At 45.7% G+C, this 19,880-nt stretch overlaps 1 protein-coding gene across 3 annotated transcripts in view; it reads right to left on the reverse strand.

Annotated features, from left to right (window-relative positions):
* JAML (junction adhesion molecule like) overlaps positions 1-19,873 on the reverse strand; it is a 29,529-nt gene extending 9,656 nt beyond the window's left edge. Inside the window, exons 1-8 of one of the 3 annotated variants that reach the window (XM_027579150.2) lie at positions 17,879-17,996; positions 17,636-17,763; positions 13,996-14,119; positions 12,622-12,685; positions 9,656-9,810; positions 7,813-8,038; positions 2,576-2,688; positions 67-304 (exon numbers count right to left, since the gene is read on the reverse strand). In XM_027579150.2, coding sequence (XP_027434951.1) covers positions 67-304; positions 2,576-2,688; positions 7,813-8,038; positions 9,656-9,810; positions 12,622-12,664 — 775 coding nt within the window. In that variant the 5' untranslated portion in view covers positions 12,665-12,685; positions 13,996-14,119; positions 17,636-17,763; positions 17,879-17,996. Of the gene's footprint in view, positions 1-66; positions 305-2,575; positions 2,689-7,812; positions 8,039-9,655; positions 9,811-12,621; positions 12,686-13,995; positions 14,120-17,635; positions 17,764-17,878; positions 17,997-19,720 lie in introns of those variants that run through there. The other 2 variants (XM_027579149.2, XM_027579148.2) reach the window with 2 other exon arrangements.
* Between the last annotated feature and the right edge of the window lie 7 nt (positions 19,874-19,880).

The raw sequence follows: 19,880 nt of genomic DNA on the forward strand, positions 1-19,880 counted from the left end.
GCCTAGTCCTGGCCATGCCTACTAGCTATGAGGCCCCTCATCCCTCCCCAACCAAATGTCAGATACTTCGGGGCTCTTTCACGATCACGTGCAGTGTGGTGGTTTTCCTGAAGGTCAGGTTCCCCAGGTGGATACTACAGGTGTAGCTTCCTCTGTCAGACTCCTTCACTCCTTGCAGCAAGATAGACGCATCATTGTGGGAAGTGTCCCCCACCAGGGTTACACGGTTCTGGAAGCGGCCCCAGTTCTCGGAGTACCCCACAGGGACACTGAGTTTGGGGTAATAACGTAACACAACCTCCTCCTAGAAGGGAAAAGGAACATATGAGATTGCAAGGACCGAGAAAGACAGGGCATGGGGAAGGCTGAGTGGGGGGCTCTCGGGACTTATAGGGCCCTATACATGTGGGCAGTGAAGGTCTGATCAGAAAGTATGAGGCATCATGAGTCATGCACACACATGCGCACACAGCACGTGTAGCTGTGAAGGACACACAACCGCTGTCCCATTGGCAGAAAGGGATAAGGAAGGAAAGGGGGACAAGGGGCGTTCCCTTTTTGTACTTCTCCAGTAAAAGGAAGTATAAGTACACCTTTACTTCTTAAGGCATTTCCAGTTGGATATCCAATAGGCACTTGAAACACGTCTAAAACTCAACTCCAAATTATTCCCCCAAACCAGCTCCTTCCAGTCCATCCCTTTTTGGTAAATGGCAAAGCCTTATTCCAGATGCTCAGACTAAAAATCTTGCAGTCATCCTTAACTCCTCTCTTTCTTAAACTCACATTAAAAATCCCACAGCAAATCCGGTCACCTCTACCTTCAAGACAAATCCAAAATCTAGCCATTTCTCAACTCTTCCATGGTTACCATTCTGGTCCAAGCCACCTCATCTCTCACCTGAATTCCTGCAAGGAGCTTCCTTACTTGTCTCCCTGCTTAACTCCTAACTACAGTCTATTCTCAGCAGGTGAGCCCTTAGAAATAGAAGTTAAATCATGTTACTCCTCTACTCCAAACCCTCTGATGGCCCCCCATTTCTACTAAATGTACAAGGCCCGCCATGATCTGCCCACTCCATCTTCCTTTCTGATTTCATCTTCTACTTTTTCTTCCCTCACCTACCTGGGTCATTTTACTCCATCCACACTGAGCTTTTTGCTCTCCTTGAGTACTGGCCTCAGGGCCTTTGCATTTGCTACTCCCTTTGCCCGGGATACTCTTCCCCCCAGAAATACACACGGTTCGCTCCCTCACTTCCAGCAGATCTCTGCTCAAATGTCATCTTTTCAGGGAGTCCTCTCTGACCAACCATGTAAAACAAGAACCGCAAATGCCCGCTTTCTTGTTCTCCATAGCTCTTGCTATTACCTGACATACCACATATTTATTTCCTCCTTATTTTACTGTGTATCTCCCTTGATCTTGATCATAAGTCTCCCATCAAGGCAGGAGCTCTGAGTGTCAGCCACATCAGTGCTTAAAATAGTTGTTAAATGAGTAAGTGTTGGAATTTTTATAAAGGGAAGTAAATATTACTATTCTTAAAAAGGTTTTAAGAAAAGTAAATGGGTATACAGACACAAACATGAATGAGAAGACCTGGTCTCTAATACCTTATCTCTTGTGTTTTGAACTCACAGCTCAAAATGTTCTTTTGCGACCTATTTTCTGCTGTGACTTACTTGGTGGTTGACGTCTAAACACATGACGGACTCCCAGAGGTGGAGCTGGGACTACATGGAATTCCCCATTCCCCACCATGATGCCACCCTTTCACCCCCACTCAGCATACAGGAATCAAGTGACTTGTTTATAGGGATGACTGGGAATATGTCTTAATAGAAAAGCTACTTCGCACCTTAATTTTTATTAACAATAAATGACCTGGGATATCCCCCACAACACACCTTGACCCGTACGTATATCACCATGCACGGAGGACATCTACCAGTCTAGTGAACTAACTTGCCACTTGCTGCTTCAGAGTTCCCATGAACCACTCCATACCCTGGCCTCCAGGACCTTCTAATCCCAACATCGGAAGAACCCATAAAGACAAAGAAAATTCCCTCCATCCCATAAGTGGGGCAGTGGGGCATAGAAAGAAACTTACCAAAATAACCCAAATAAAAATAAGAATGCAATCATTCTTATGCCTAGCCCAAAGCTTAGAGACAAGGCCTCAGAAGTCATCCCCCTCCTTCTTCCATAGACTCTACAAAGAGGGGAAGGGAAAAGAGGAAGGAAACTAAAATGCAATGTCCGAGACACATACAAATACTTTACATGGACGATCCAGTATGTGTCTTGACAACCCTACAAGATGAACAGCAGCAACAGGAATATCATCCTCTTCTTTGTCATCCTCCTGAGAGTCCTTCTTCCCACCACGAAGCTGAAGTTGCCCAGCCAAGTGGCTGAGCTGGAGGACCAGTTCTGGCAAGCTCCAAAGCCCAAGCCTCTTGCAACAGCACGACATGGCACCTGGGGCCTAAATTCTCCCTCTCCCCGCACTGTCCTGACACCATCGCCAGGGGCTTCTACTACACACTGATGGTTCTTCCTCCTTACCTTGGCGTGCTCTCCTGATGAGAACATCCAGTCTACCTTGGTCATGCGTTTCTCTTCTGTGCTCTGGAAAACACACCCCAGCTGAGTCGAGTCACCCACATGGACCATGAGCTCTGGGGATAAAATGGTAACTCAAGTCAAACCCAAGGTATCATCTACAAACGTCAAAGAACTTCCAGAAGAGATCATGTTTAGCCAACGATCCTCAGCCATAAAATCAATGTCACCACCATATACTGCGCACATTCACTCCACAGATGAGCCAGATGATCCTGTGGGGACAGAGTACCCAGCGGCCTCTTGCTCCCAGGACACCCCATGAGTAAGAGAGTACCCACGGCTGCCCGCACACATCAGCTCTGATGGGTCTTCATACTACAATAAACACTTTGTGATTCCCTTTAGTTCCCTGCTCCTTCCCCTTTTCTAGAATTTCTCCTGAGTTCCAGCTCCAATTCAAGCTATACTAAAGAAAGTACAAAATCAGAGGGGGAGACGAACCATGAGAGACTATGGACTCCAAGAAACAAACTGAGGGTTCTGGGGGGGAGGGGGATGGGTTAGCCCGGTGATGGGTATTAAGGAGGGCACGTTCTGCATGGAGCACTGGGTGTTATATGCAAACAATGAATCATGGAACACTGCATCAAAAACTAATGATGTGATATATGGTGATTAACATAATAAAAAAAAATAACGAAAGTACAGAAAATCTTGAGGCCCCCTCTTTCTGTTCACCAACTTAGACGCCCACATCTGCTGAACATAAACAGGAAGTAGAAAGTTATATAACTGTCATGGCTCGTCTAGTTAACTTCTAGAAAGTTATATAACATGTCACTGGCTCTTCGAGCTGAAAAACTGATTCACAGGCGATTTTCTTCAATTTCTTTTATTCTTTTTACAAGTTGTCTTAGGACTTGCTTAGGACACTTCTGGCCACAGTACAGGTCACAGGACTGCTTGCTAATTAGGCCAAGACAATAGACAGTCTTCCTCTTGGCTTTCTTTTCTGTTTCAATCCCTGCCCCACTCCCCCCTCCCCCAGAAGATCCCTCTCCCCCTGCTTCAGGCTTCCCAACTCCTAGGCTCTTCCTTTTGCTTATTTGTATAAGCAGCTGACCCCGTCATATGCTTATTGCATAAGTCATTTTGAGGGGCTCCTGAAAAAAAAAATTAGCAAGATGTTTCTAATTTTTCAATAATCTGTTACACAAAGTCAGTTAAGAAAAGAAACGCAGTTTGGTATTTAGGGAGACACAAGCCTCGGTCTTAACTGTTCAAAAGAATATCAGGCAAAGCTCATGAAGGAACAAACACAGGGCATAACCTGACCTTGTCATCGGAATTGTTTCTCTGGGAGCCCATGAACTTCCTGCCCAGCAGGAGAGATGCACAATAGGAGGGAAGCAAAAGAAAATAGGAACTTGAAACTCTACAGAGGGAATCATTTTGAAAGTAATAAAAATTCACTCCAAAGAATACCGGTAGGGAGGGAAAGTCCCTCTAAATCGAACAGTACGGGGGCACCTGGGTGGCTCAGTCGGTTAAGCGACTGCCTTCGGCTCAGGTCATGATCCTGGCGTCCCGGGATCAAGTCCCACATCGGGTTCCCTGCTCAGCAGGGAGTCTGCTTCTCCCTCTGACCCTCTTCCCTCTCGTGCTCTCTGTCTCTCATTCTCTCTCTCTCAAATAAATAAATAAAATCTTTAAAAAAAATAAAAATTAAAAAAATTAAAAATAAAAAAAATAAATCCAACAGTACATTAAGAACTGAACCATATTTTTAAAATGCAGTAATAGGGGCGCCTGGGTGGCTCAGTCCGTTAAGCATCTGACTCCTGATCTCAGCTCAAGTCTTGATCTCAGGGTCGTGAGTTCAAGCCCCATATTGGGCTCCACACTGGCCATGGAGCCTACTAAAAAAAAACAAAAATAAAATAAAATAAAGTGCAGTAATAAACACCAAACCATTCTGCACCTTCCATTGTACCAGGCATGTGCCAGACACCTTATATGTAGCATGTCAACTAGTCATTACAATATTTTGAGATATGCACTGTTATTCTCCCATTTTCAGAGGAAGAAGGTGAGAGAGCCCAAAGGCACGTGGCCCGTAAAGGGCAGAGCCAGCACATAAACCCAGGCCTGAGGGAAGAAAATATCACTATAGTGTGCCACCTCACATCAGTGAAAGGACAGCTGATTCTAGAGCAAAGGGTAAGGAAGTTAATATTATTTTTATTTGCAAGAATACTGCCTATAGGGGCGCCTGGGTGGCTCAGTCGTTAAGCGTCTGCCTCGGCTCAGGTCATGATCCCAGGGTCCTGGGATCGAGCCCCGCATCGGGCTCCCTGCTCAGCAGGAAGTCTGCTTCTCCCTCTCCCACTCCCCCTGCTTGTGTTCCCTCTCTCGCTCTCTCTCTCTCTGTCAAATAAATAAATAAAATCTTAAAAAAAAAAAAAGAATACTGCCTATCGGGGCACCTGGGTGACTCAGTCGGTTAAGTGTCTTCCTTCGGCTCAGGTCATGATCTCAGGGTCCTGGGATCGAGCTCCGCATCCAGCTCCCTGCTCAGTGGGGAGTCTGCTTCTCCTTCTCCCTCTGCCCCTCCCCCGCAACTCATGCTCTCTCTTTTTCTCAAATAAATAAAATCTTAAAAAATATTATTTTTAAAAAATTTTTAAAAGAATATTGCCGGGGCACCTGGGTGGCTCAGTCGTTAAGCGTCTGCCTTCAGCTCAGGTCGTGATCCCAGGGTCCTGGGATCGAGCCCCACATCAGGCTCCCTGCTCAGTGCAAAGCCTGCTTCTTCCTCTCCCACTGCCCCTGCTTGTGTTCCCTCTCTCGCTGTGTTTCTGTCAAATAAATAAATAAAATCTTTAAAAAAAAAAAAAAGAATATTGCCTATAGTATTTAAAACAAGAACTATGAGAAAAAGGAAGTGAAGGAGAACAATTATAAACTGACGAGTAAACTCTGTAGAGAAAAGTATAGATAGCTTCACGTGGGGGAAGACAACCTCCATCAGACAAGCTGAACAACTTTCCAGTGGCCACCAGGCACATTTTGAGCACTTGGCTCTACCTCTTTCCTGGCTAGAAGGGAAAAATACAGGTTGCTCCACTGTCTACCAAGGAAGGATGTGACTAACCCTAAAACTGCTCTAGCCTGTTTCCATGGATTCTCCAATTCTGAAACTGGCTCCTTTTGGTTCATGCCCTCTGTGTCTCTTCAAAGAGGGAAAAGGCGCCCATTTTGTAGGCCATGCTTGTATGGACAAGTGGCCGGGCAAGGCATCAGAAGACAAAGCAGAAAGCAGTAGCCCAAAGATAATCCCTGGGGAAACAGCCGATTCGTTTCCTCTTTCTGGAGAACTACAGCTTTGAAAATCAAAAGAAAAATGTCAATGGAAATCGGAGGGGGAGATGAACCCTGAGAGACTATGGACTCTGAGAAACAGAGGGTTCCAGAGGGGAGGAGCGTGGGGGGATGGGTTAGCCTGGTGATGGGTATTAAGGAGGGCACGTACTGCATGGTACTGGGTGTTATACGCAAACAATGAATCATGGAACACTACATCAAAAACTAATGATGTAATATATAGTGATTAACATAATAAAAAAAAGAAAAGAGAAAAAGTAGGAGAAATTAGGAGAGAGCACCAGAGGCCACCTTCTACAATTCCTTCTACAATTCTGATTTTTAGAAACTGGATTCAAGTAAGGGATGCTAATTCAAGAAATTTACTCATTTGGCAAATGTTTATTGACTGCTTACTCTGTGCCAGGCATAGTGTCCAGGGCTGGTCAGAGGACAAAAAATACAGACCCACACGACCAGGGAAGGCATAACTGGACAGGTGTTCTAAGTGTCACTGAAGAGGAGCACGCAGGTACTCCAAAGGAGCTCACTAACAGAGTGGACCCAAACAGCTGGGGGAGGGGAGGAGGTCCAGATTCTAGCTCCCTAACTAGACTGCAAACTTTCCTGAGGCCACAGACTATTCCCTCAATGCACACTTTTAAAGAATGTATCTTATTCTGCAGTTTCCAAACTTTTTTAAAGCAGCAGAATTCTTTCTTTACACAAATTCTTATCTGGCAGCCCAATGAATAAAACAGGAAAAAGAGAAAGGACTCTGGACCTGATCCGGTCCTCTATTAACCCCCTGCCCTGTTCTCACCCTTTGTGCAGCCTACCAGGTTTGCTGAACCTTCAGGCTTCTACAGGGCACAGTTTAAAACCACCAGTCTGGGCACCTGGGTGGCTCAGTTGGTTAAGCGACTGCCTTCGGCTCAGGTCATGATCCTGGAGTCCCGGGATCAAGTCCCGCATCGGGCTCCCTGCTCAGTGGGGAGTCTGCTTCTCCCTCTGACCCTCTTCCCTCTCGTGCTCTCTATCTCTCATTCTCTCTCTCTCAAATAAATAAATAAAATCACTAAAAAATAAATAAATAAATAAATAAATAAATAAATAAATAAATAAATAAATAAATAAAACCACCAGTCTATGAGGCCACTCTCCATTGACAAATGGGAAAACGAAGACCAGAGAAGTTAGGGAGATCTCATCTCTTTTCTATCCCCCAGAACACTTACCCATAGGAACCTACAAGATACAGACATGGCATCAATGTGGATAACTGATGGGAAGTACCAGAGTAGAGTAAAAGCAATACGGACTTTGTTGTCAGAGATGCCAGGGTTCAAGTACCAGATATGCCATTTAATAAATATGTGTCCTTAGGCAAGTCGCATCTAAGCGTCTCGAGGCCTCAATGACTTCATCTGTAAAACGAAAAGATCGATACTTCCTACACAGCATTTTCATGAGGATGGAACACATGTAAGGTAATAAAATAATCATTCTTGGGGTGCCTGGGTGGCTCAGTCCGTCAAGTGTCTGACTCTTGATTTCAGCTCAGATCATGATTTGAGGGTCGTGAGATCAAGCCCCACATGGGGCTCCGAGCTCAGCGCAGGAGCTGCTTGTCCCTCTGCCTCTGTTCCTCCCCTCACCCCCCCTTAAGTAAGTGAATAAAATCTTTTAAAAACAATAAAATAAAATAATCATTCTCATTATTTTTATTGAAAGAGCACCAATTATTGTGGATTCACTCTCTGGTATGTATCTAGACCAAAGGCTGGCATTTGTTCAACAAAATCAGTTCCCTTCCTTCTTTGCACACCAAATCTCTTGCCCCTTCATCCTTCTCTAAATGAGCATTCACGTACCTTTGGGTTCCTCCAGTAATACATGCAGCACCACGGCTTTTTTGAATACTAGGCTTTCCCTTTCCAGCCGGATTTCGCAGGTATAGGTTCCCTGGTCAGCTTCTTCCACATTTTGGAGCAGGAGAGAACCATCATTGCGTAAGATGTCTCCCACCAAGCGTACACGGTTCTTGAAGCGCCCCACAGGCACGCTGAGGTTGGCGTAATAGTACAGCACATAGTCATCCTGGAGGGCAGCACAATGTTGGGGAAAATCTAGAGTCACTGGCACCAGACCTAGGAGTCTGGACCCAAAAGACCCTGTTCTGTGGCGGTGGCAGCATCACCACCACCACCACCAGCATCATCACCACCACCATCTCATCACCACCACCACCACCACCACCAGCATCATCACCACCACCACCATCATCACCACCATCATCATCATCATGATCAAAAAGTACTTGGTACCCAGCGAATAATAATAATGTGCCAGGCAACACTCTAACTCAGACAAGGCCCAGTACCTTATTTTATACAAGGACAAATGGTGAAGCATATTCACTTCTTAAGAGTTTAAGGTAAAATGTAATGCCCACTCTGAAGACCACTCTGGGGATCTGAACTTTTGAAAACCTTGTCTATGTTCACCCTGTTTTCTGCCATGGGCCCCGGACTGGATGGCATTCAAAGACGTGATGCAATCCCCCAGACTGGGAGTTGTGATGATCCCTGGTTGGCATGTTGGCTGTCACTCCTCCCCTTTCTGCCCTCCTCCAGGCAGCACATCATACAGCTTGTGAAGGAGTCATCATCAGGGAGTGGCTTCCAGGCTGGGACAGGGAGCCCTGGGAAATCTTTATTTCTACTTACACCATGGGCCTATCCCTCTTATAATAAAAAGTACTAATAAAAATTTGAGTGAGAGTAGCCTTATAGTAATAACATGCTTTGAGCTACAGAAAGAACATTTCGTCAGCAAACTTCAGGACCTTACTGTTAGTAACACATTACTTAGGATGTATTTCAGAAATGATCCTAAGATACAAATATCTCCACAGAACCTCTAATGAGGTCTATACGCTATTTCCCACTCCGAAGAGCTCCCATGAAAGACCATGCTGTATCAGCTGATCCCAACACTTGAACACTTGAAGCAGCCCCAGGAAGGAGAAAGAGGTGAACTCTGGGGCACGGAATGCTCAAAGAATCTGGCCCTCTCCCCCACAAAAAAGATTCCTGTGACATCATTCTCATGCCTCCTCTGTCTAGACCAATGTTCTCACCTTCCTCAGCCCTCTCACCCACCTATACTACTCTACAAAGGGCAGACATCAAGAAAAGAAACAAAAAGGGCGCCTGGGTGGCTCAGTTGGTTAAGAGACTGCCTTCGGCTCAGGTTATGATCCTGGAGTCCCTGGATCGAGTCCCGCATCGGGCTCCCTGCTCGGCAGGGAGTCTGCTTCTCCCTCTGACCCTCCCCCGTCTCATGTGCTCTCTCTCCCATTCTCTCTCTCAAATAAATAAATAAAATCTTAAAAAAAAAAAAAAAGAAACAAAAAGAACTTTATGTGCATGTCTTCCATTACTTCTCAATGACCCAAAAGGTAAGCGTTACCATTATGATAATGACCTTCATCTCCACAGATGAGGAAGCTGAAGTTCAGCAAGGTTGAGTAACTTGCCCAGCTGATTACACAGCCAAAGGGCCAAGCTAGGAAGAGGCCCAGTTCTGACAAGCTTCGGAGCCCAAACTCTTGCAACACCATCTCATGGGACCTGATGACCTGGTTCTCCCTCTCCCCTCACTGTCTTGACACCACTGGCCGGGGCTTCTACAGTAATATTTCCTCCTTGTTACCTTGGCATGCTCTCCTGATGAGAACATCCAGTCTACCTTGGTCACATGCTTCTCTTCTGTGCTCTGGAAAACACATCCCAGCAGGGCTGAATCACCCACATGGACTGTTAGTTCAAGGGAGGAAACAATCAAATCATTCAGGCCCAAGGAATAATCTATAGAAGTCAAAGGCAAGAGGAGACATCATTTAGACAAATACCCTCAACAACAAAAATCAGTTAATCACTAAATAATCTACACTAAGTAACTCTACATCTTCCCTCCCCAGATCACCTGACACAAAGTACTTAGAGGCCTGTCACTCAAGCCAGCATGGCATTCCCAAGGGTGAGAGAGATACCCTCTAGTTACACACAGGCCTCCCAAGTCAGAGGGGTTCTGCAATCTTCATCCTGCAAAAATGCATATCTGCTCCCGTTCTCCTAGCTGGTCCCTTCCCCATTTCCCAGAATTCCTTTCTCCAAGCTCCTGTCTAAAGAAAGAAGAGAAACCCTGACATCCTCCTTTCAGGTCACGAATTTGGACACCCATAAACAGGAAATGAGATGTCTCTTGCTCCTAGTTTCCCACAGGTTCCCTATTCACAGGTATTCTTGCTTCCTTCTTTTCCTTTTTTCTAGTTCCTTTACAAAAACATATCTCTCACTTGGCTGGCTGATTCTGGCTGTCGTGTAGGTCCTTGTAATTAGGCCAATACAGGGGCGCCTGGTGGTTCAGTCGGTTAAGCATCAGCGTCAGACTCTTGGTTTCAGCTCAGGTCATGATCTCAGTGTCCTGGGATCGAGCCCGGCATCAGGCTCTGTGCTCAAACCAGAGTCTGCTTGTCCTGCTGCCCCTCCCCCCACTCTCTCTCTCTCTCTGAAATACATAAGCTTTTAAAAAAAAGAAAAAGAAAAACATTCTTGGGTGCCTGGGTGCCTCAGTTGGTTAAGCGACTGCCTTCGGCTCAGGTCATGATCCTGGAGTCCCGGGATCGAGTCCCACATCGGGTTCCCTGCTCAGCAGGGAGTCTGCTTCTCCCTTTGACCCTCTTCCCTCTCGTGCTCTCTATCTCTCATTCTCTCTCTCTCAAATAAAAATAAAATCTTCAAAAAAAAAAAAAAAGAAAAAAGAAAAACATTCTTTAAAAAAATGTGGCCAATACAGAGCACGGCTCGCCCCTTGAATTTACTTTGTGCTGGTCTTCTCCCCCACCTTCCCATTCCAGCTTTGCCATCAGCCCTGGCTTTTCAGCCTGAGGGTGTTTTGCACGCATGACACCACTCCGCTATCTGTATATTGCTCAAGTCATTTCTCTTTTCACTAAAAGAGAAAACCCTCACATGGCTATTTCTGTTTTCACAAGATGTGCCCCATGCAAAGAGACAACAACATCAAGAAAGACAAGTTTAGATGCTGGCCAGTTTATATGGAAGAGAAGCCAAGTGAACGCATGTGGGAATAAACAGAAAGTGTGCCAGTCTTTCCACGCAAGCTGAGAGAAAAGCGTCAACTTCCTGCCCAACAGCAGGCACACAGTAGGGAAGACGGAAAAGAAAATATGAACTCCAAACCATTTGGAGGGGCTTGTTTTGAAAGAAATCAAAATTAGCTCCAAAACCTATTTGGAATTTTCCTGTAAGGAAGAACTGAGCAGCTTGACATGCGATTAAAGGTGTAAGAAGCACAAGTAATTGAGTCTGGGGAGCACTGTGTGTGGCAGGAGGGGTGGAGGGCAGCTAGAAAGCAAGAGTGGCCACGGGAGTGGGAGCGAAGAGAAACTCATATCGGTTGAGAAATGGCTGAAGAAAATGAGACTTTCTACAGAGGAGGACAAACCTCTCCACAAAGAAATACAAACCCCCTGATGCCAGCAAGCCACTAGCTCCAGGACTGGATTGCTAACTCGGGCTGGGAGGGCTGCTTCCCGCACCTCTGAGCAAATGCCTAAAGCTCCGCCCCCCCCGCCCCCCCCCACACCCCGCGGGCAGAGCATGACAGCCCTGCTTCTGTAAAAACAAATTCTCTTAAATACATCTTCTTTTCCTGGGGGTGGGGTGGGGGGTGACTGTGTGTCTGTCTGCCTGCCTGTGTGTGCACACTCCATGTTCCCTGGAATTAGAGCAAAGGCAGTTCTTTTTGTACTTAGCCAGGCTGAGTCGGTATTTAGGTTACCATGCCCAGTTACAAAAAAAATAAAATAATAATAATGAAAAAGAAATAAATAAGAGACGACGAGAGCAAAGCACCTCCTGAGTCATTTATTCCTCCTACAGAGTTAGATCTGTGGATAAAGAGAAAAGGCGGGGAGAGAGGATGAACAACTTAGAAAGAAGAGCTGAACCACAAGCAGCAGCCCTGAGCAAGGAGGGTTTGGAGGGTTCAAGAACGGGAGAGTCTGACCCAACCTGCGGGGGCAGCCCAAGATGGTTTTTAGAAGGAAGTGGAGCTTACAGAGAACCCTGAAGGGTAAGGAAGGCTTAGGCAGGCTTGTTCCGGGAAGGTGAGGAAAGAAGAGCTCTTGGCAAAGGAAACTGCCCCAGACTGTGAAAGAGCTCAGCACATTTGCGGAACCACAAGGCTGGCATGGCAAAAGCATGAACACGGGGCTGCAGGGATTCTCGGGCTCTCTGGTGATTTCATTTCCTGATCTAAGACTAGCTGTGGTTTTAAAGTCACAATTGAGAGTGTAGGAATCCCAGAGAGACATGTCCTTTGTAGCACACAGAAAAGTCCCAGAAGCCCCAGCTCAGGACCCGAAGGCCTTCGGTGTCTAATAGAAACACAGGAAGATTCAGCTTTCCAAGAAAGAGCTTGCTCCCTGGCTTCGAAAACAGCTGTTCCAACAAAACTCTGAAGTTCCAGGTTAGGGTTTCCCGTTTTCAACAAACCAAGGGGGAAACGAAAATATATAAAATTGGCTTTTGACAATGCACGAGACTTATGAGAAATCAAGTCCCCTCCTTGATCCCTTGGTTTCTACTTACCCAGTAACACTGGCATCAGGATGAGTTTCAGTGGGCAAAACATGCTGCTCACCAATTTTTCAATCTTTAGATAAAAGAAAACAAAAATCAGAAAACAGCATCAAGATAAGTTTGTTAATTTAGCAAACCCACAGTCAGTGTCTCCGTGGGCCAGCCTCTGTCTGAGGCTCTGGGATACAGCCCCGAACAAGAAGGGCAGAGTCCCCGCTCACGTGCATTTTGTAAGCGGGGGGAGATGGAGGGGGAAAGAAAAAAAGAGGCAAATGAATGAACAAGAAAGTAGCAGATGCTAGAATCTGCTATGATGAAACAAAACAGAGCGGTGTTTGGAGAGTCGCTTGGGGGCCACTTTAGACTGGCTGTTAGGGAAGATTAGATGAAAGTGGCTTTTCGAGAGGAAAAAAGCAACTAATTTCAGGATATTCTTGAGGTGACAACCCTAGAGATCCTACAACCTCAGTTTCACACAAACAGGAGATTACAGGAGACTCAGCGTTAAAGTTTTGCCCATCTCTCCAACTAAATTAAAATTGCCACTTTTAAATAGATAATGTTCAGGACGTGTGGGAAAGGGGATACACAAATGAGAAAATTTTCAACCCAGTTAAGGTATTCACCAAGCTCTGTGGCAGAAAGAAGCTCCATGAAATGTCCATGGTGAGGTTTTGGTGGGGGGGGTTGCCCCTTTTCCCCACTTTTCTTTTTAAGAGAGGGAGAAAGTGGGGGAGGGGCAGAAGAAGAGGTAGAGAGAGAGAATCTTTTTTTTTTTTTTTAAGATTTTATTTATTTATTTGACAGAGAGAGACACAGTGAGAGAAGGAACACAAGCAGGGTAAGTGGGAGAGGGAGAAGCAGGCTTCCCAGTGAGCAGGGAGCCCGATGCGGGGCTTGATCCCAGGACCCTGGGATCATGACCTGAGCTGAAGGCAGATGCTTAACGACTGAGCCACCCAGGTGCCCCAAGAAAGAGAATCTTAAGCAGGCTCCACACCCAGCACAGAGCCTGATGCAGGGCTCAACCCCAGGACCCTGAGAGTATGACCTGAGCCAAAACCAAGGGTGAGACGCTTAACCGACTGAGCCACCCAGGCTCCCCTGCCCCACATTTTTCTTAATGAAACAGAAGAAGACCAACTCCAAGGAGTTGCAATCCAACCAGCCTTGGGTTCCTACCACCTACTGTGGCTGGTCTCAGCCATGATCCCTGCACCCCAAAAATCCCGCCACTGAAGGAACTCTACCTAGAACATTCAAGGAGGAAAGGTCTCTTTTGTGTAATACCATCACAGTACCCTACCCAGCTCTGCTGGGAAGTCTAGCACATATAGTGGTCATTTTAACTTGTAAAAAATGATTACCTAAGAGAGTCCTTACCTGAGTTCTAACCAACAAAATCCTCCATCTGGAAAATCAGGGTCAAACTGTTCAAGGAAGTCCTACCCTAGGTCCCATTTATGCAGAGAAGTCAGTTGACCTTGCTCAACCTCGGTCCCCTTGCCTATAACATGGGGATAATAATGCAAGGATCAAATATGATAATGTAGATAACAGTGCTTTGAAAAGTTAGAAATCATTACCACATAAGATCCTATTTTTCATAACCTAAAATCAGATAGGAAATAGAATTTGTTGTGTTAGGAGAGATCTGGGTTCTGAGCATCTACCTTTAGAAGAATGGCAAATGGTGAATCAGAATGAACTGGAAACTTTCAAGTTTCAATTTTTGAATCCCATCACAACGTAGATAATAATTAACACTGACTCAGATACACCAAAAGTCACATTAAGTTTCCCCAAACATAAGTACACCTGATGAATAGGCAGATCTCTCTCAAGATAGCCACAGTCCTCTCTGGCTCTGATGGCCATCCCACCCGACACGTACCTGGGTGAGCATGATAGAGGACTTCCTTTATAGTATGTCCTGGTGTTAATTTATCAATCTAGACTTCTGAGACCCCTGCACATTCTGGATGCATTCTTCTTCAGGGAGTTGGTTGTGTTCCCTCCTCTGTCCAGCAAACTGTTCTTGTACATCCCCCCAGAGCAATGCACCATCTACTTGGAGGAGTAACAACTGATTTACAGGTCTACACCAAACCCCATTAAGTCTAGAGTCTCAAGAAGGACCATACGTTCTTGTGTCCCAGGCCTGTGCCACTGCCCCAGTAAAGTGCCTGGCATATGCTGCGATATGCTGGGTAAGTGCTGCTGGCTGCCAATGTGACCATCACATTGAAATCAACTTAGATCTCCTACAACCAGGCCATTCTGTTTTAAGACAACACCAGTGATCCCAAAGAGACTCTGAACCTGGTCACCAAATTCAAGTGACTCAGAGCCACACTCAACCATTTTCAAACAAATTTTTTAAAAATGTGCAATCTAATGAATAGAAGATACCATTTTTGGTTCAAAGTACTCATATGCACCATTAGAACTCTCTGTAAATGAAGAGAGAAACAATGAATTCATGGAAAAAGCACTGAATTTCTAAAAAAAAAATTCTCCTCCTGGGTCAGACCTTCCATTAACTAATTCTTTGATCTCTGGGAAATCGCTCCATCTCCCTGGGTCTCATCCTTAACATGAAAGGACCGGACTTCTTCAGCCCCCCTAGTTAATATAGGAACACACTAGAAATCAGTCGTTGATATGCAATAAATCACAGAGGGCGATGTGCCAGGAACTGTCTGAGCACCTTACACATTGACCCACTTGATCTTCACGACAACCCTATGAGCCCTCACAGATGGGGAAACTAAAGCACAGACTGGTGAAGTGACTTGCCTAATAATGCATAGCCAAGTGGCAGGGTCAGGATTTAAACCCAGGCATTCCGGATCCTGTCCCGAACCTGTCCCCTCACGACGCGGTACTGTTCCTCATGTTTGTGAAGCTATCCCATGTTTTAGAGCCCAACTTCTCTGAACTTCATTTATCACAACAGGATGAATCTGCTCCTCTGACTGAATGCTCTTCCCACCGGCTTCACCCAGTGAAATCCTGTTCAGCTTTCAGATCTCAAGCTAATGTGGTTTCCTTAGGGACCTCTCTCCTGAGCCACGCTCACCAGGTCAGATTCCTAGCCACAAGTTTTAACAGTACTATTTATCTTTCCTTCAGGGCACTTGTCACAATCTCTAATTATCTATTTATTTGTGTGCCTGTTTGATTAAAGTCTTGCTCTCCACCCTCACCTCCCAAGATGATAAGCTCCACGAAGCCAAGAGCTGAGCCCATGTGCCTCTGCATGTCCAGGGCTAGCACTGAGGGAGGCCCAGGGCGGGGGGCGGATCTGGGAACCACTCGTCAAAAGAGAGAGCAACACCTAACAGGGCCAAGGACACTTTAGTCAAGTTTTGATTACCTTTAGTTGGCAAATATTCAGAAAGTCCTATCGTGTGTGTGTGTGTGTGTGTGTGTGTGTGTGTGCCGAATATATATGTCCTGAACATATGTATCTGAATAATGAAACTCAGAATTTTACATATACAAACACAGAATATCTATATAAACTAATCTCAGTCTTTAGAAATCCAACCAAAGCATCAGATGCTCCTTCAGCACCTTCATAATAAGACTCCATTTAAATTCTCAGCTTCTATACTGCTTCTTCTCCAGATCCTGACATCTTCCCAGCAGATGTTCTTGAGATAATTCTGCACAGTAAGGCAGCTCATACGTTGGCCAAACATTTGCACCCGAGCTCATGGCGCTTTCACAATAGAACTCCTGGCAAATGTCTCCTATCAGCCCCGGGAGTTCTAACTATAAGGATCCCCTTTCCCATCATTAACAGTGCAGAGGAATTGTTTCCCTTGGCACAATGATGACAGCAAAACATCTTCAAAAGAGACTCATGACAATGAGACTACCACACAGGATGTGAAAATGACCCCCAAATATTAGGATATCACAAGACAGAATAGGGAGAGGTGTTGTCTCTGAGGGCAGGTGTTTGCCCACCCCACCCCCCCCCTCACCCAGAGGGACAACCAACCACTGAGCAAACAGACAACTGCACAGGCTTCCCTTACATAGCCCGCCTCCCACTCCCACCCCCGCTCCACGCTAAGTCCCCTCAGTTTACCCTTGGCTGCACACCTCCAGGCTCTCATTGTTTTTAGGTATATGAATCCAACCACCCTAAGGCACGAACTTCTGGTCCTTCCAAGACCACTTGTCCTACACTGGGCAGGGAGGTTACATGGCTCCTTGCAAGGGAATCTCAATGACATTGGTCAACCCTCTAACCTGAAGGGGACTTTGGAAGTCATTACTGGGGCTCCCTCCTCAGGGTTACACCTAAACCACCCTACAGTAGGCCTTCATGAGATCAGAGCATGACGATAAAGACACTAGCCTAGCTCTCTTGAGAGGTTTAAGTTCCTGACTTCTTAAGGTTAAATATTGACCTGTCTAGGGGCGTCTCGGTGTCACAGTCAGTTGAGCCTCTGACTCTTGGTTTCAGATCAGGTCACGATCTCAGGGTCGTGAGATCAAGCCCCACGTCCAGCTCCACGCTCAGCATGGAGTCTGCTTGAGACTCTCTCTCCCTCTGCCCCTCCCGCTAGTGCACATACGATCTAATAAATAAATAAATCTTCAAAAAAAGAAAATATTGGCCTATCTAGGACTGGAAGAAAGGAACCGCTGAGGGACAAGTGCTGCCATGAGTTGAAGGACAACTAGTCAGAAGGACAACTAGTCAGGAGGACTAGTCAGTCACTGCTCTACCTAAAAACACAGGCAACTTATAAGCTAAAGTCCACCACCATCATCATCTACTCTTTCATTAAGAGCAAACCTCTTACGCCTTTATTCTCTGAGGATCTTAAGAGAAGTGACTCTACACTACAGAAACGAAAACCTCACCCACCAGCCTACCTTATGCCAGTCCCTTCCTGCGGAGGTTGAGAGCCCTGCAAATGTGGCCATCAAATTAAAACCTTCAGAACCAGCTTCTAAAAAGTTTGAATCACTTCTTAAGAAATGCAAAGCAACGGCTTACCCGTGATGAGATGCACCCAGGGGAAGCAGCGCGCTAGTTCTGCTACGAGTGCAGTACCCAAGTCCGACTCCAGAGACTTCTGCGCACAGGTCAGGCTCAGAACAAACCAAATGCGTGCACTGAGGTGGCTACAGAGATGCAAACAGGAACCTCTAAATCAAGGTTCTCGTTTCTGTCATCTGGCCCATGACCCAATTTTTATTTATACTTTTGTTCTAAAAAGAGGTAATAAATTCAACTTACTGAGGAGAGCCTCAGATTCCAGACCAGGGCTTGTGCCGTCTCCCCTTCTAGATTACACGCTCTCTGAGGGCGGGGTCTCGAATGGCATCGGGCAAACATTCCCCAAGAAAGAAATCAGCTGCATGCAAACAAAATACAATAAATTTAAGATGAACACAAAACGTTTTGCTCTGTTTAAAATACAGCAACCTCAAAATAATAAAATAAAATAAAATAAAATAAAATAAAATAAAATAAAATAAGCAAACTCTCGCTTTTTTCTCTCAACACAGAGGTGCAATATAGCCAGGCAATCACTCAATCCCTGCCTCCAGAGATAGGCCCGCTCAGTCCTCCAACTTACCAGGTTGATTTCCTCTACCCATGTGATGTCAGCATTTACAGAACACAAGTAGCTGTTATCCCCCTGGTGAACCCCTTGGGCTATTTGGACATCGTAGATAAGAACTCAAAGCTTCTTCACGTCAAGATATCTTTTGCTTTTAAGCTGCCACTTCAACATCTTTTTTTTTTTAAAGATTTTTATTTATTTATTGAGAGAGAGAGAGAATGGTAGAGAGAGAGCATGAGATGGAGGAAGGTCAGAGGGAGAAGCAGACTCCCCGCTGAGCAGGGAGCCCGATGCGGGACTCGATCCCGGGACCCCAGGATCACGACCTGAGCCGAAGGCAGTCGCTTAACCAACTGAGCCACCCAGGCACCCTAAGCTGCCACTTCAAAATAAGTGTTCTTAGTATACACCCCTCAACCTTGGCTTGCCCTACACATAGCCATTTGGTTTTTTTGGAACATGTCCTGTATCATTCACAAAGTTGTCGAAGGGGCGCCTGGGTGGCTCAGTCGGTTAAGTGTCTGCCTTCGGCTCAGGTCATGATCCCGGGCTCCTGGGATCGAGCCCCTCGTTGGGCTCCTTGCTCAGCGGAGAGCCTGCTTCTCCCTCTGCCGCTCCCCCCAGCCCACCCCGCTCCTGTTCTCTCTCTGTCTCTCAAATAAATAAAATCTTGAAAAAATAATAAAAAGAAAAGTTGTTGAATATTTGCTCTCTCAAGGACTATGCTACATGATTGCATGGTAAGGCAGCAACGTACATAAATACTCCCACCATGGCCTGTTTCAAGCTACCAATCATTTAACAATGGGCTTGCAAAATTCCTAAAAATTTAACCATCAGCTCTTGCTATGTGAGCTGGCTCCAGCAGACCACTGAATCTATGCAGGTTCTTGCAGGGGTACACCTTAGAGATGAATGGCTGCTTGCTGCTGGAAACCACAACCTCCTCCCCTTACATCTGACAGCTCTCATTTTATATGTAGACACACACCAAAAAGTAACCAGAAAGTGCAAAGCAGTTTATTAAGTGTGATGTGGTAAAGACCCCAAGAGTCACAATATCTGTGCACATGGCCCAACAGTGCACACGCTCCTACAAAAAAACAAACACAAAAAATGCAGTGAAATGCAGCTGCTAACAGTTCAACAGTCCAACACAGGGGTCAAAGGAATGGAGCTGCCTCTTCTGGCAGCAAAGTCTCCAGTAGTCCAATTACATGATAGTCTTGGTCCTATCCATAAGAAAACCTATGGGTTTTCTCATGCCTCTCATTTGGAACCATAACAGAGTGACACAATAGAACATTCAGATTCGGGATTTGGCCTCCAACAATTTTTTTACACAGGGACATACAATGTTCCCTCTTGAAGCACCAGTGCGCAGTTTGGGAGCTGCAGAGAACTAAGACATTCTCCAAGAAGCCTGGGGTAACAGGCCACATGGGAAACACAAAGCATTTTATAAATTCACATTTGGTAACAGAATTAAGAGCTCAATACGCAAAACTTACAAGGTAATGTAGCCACAGGTAAAGCCTTCAGCAGCCAAAGAAAAATTCTGAAAGGCTTTTCACCCTGTCTGAAGCTTTCAGAATTAAATTTCCTTTCTAGACAAGGCTGGTCTTCAGACAGTGTGCTCTGCATCCAGAGCAGCAAGAGGAAAAAGAGAGA

This window comes from Zalophus californianus, chromosome 11 (genome assembly GCF_009762305.2).
Source record: "Zalophus californianus isolate mZalCal1 chromosome 11, mZalCal1.pri.v2, whole genome shotgun sequence".
Taxonomy (NCBI): Eukaryota; Metazoa; Chordata; class Mammalia; order Carnivora; family Otariidae; genus Zalophus; species Zalophus californianus.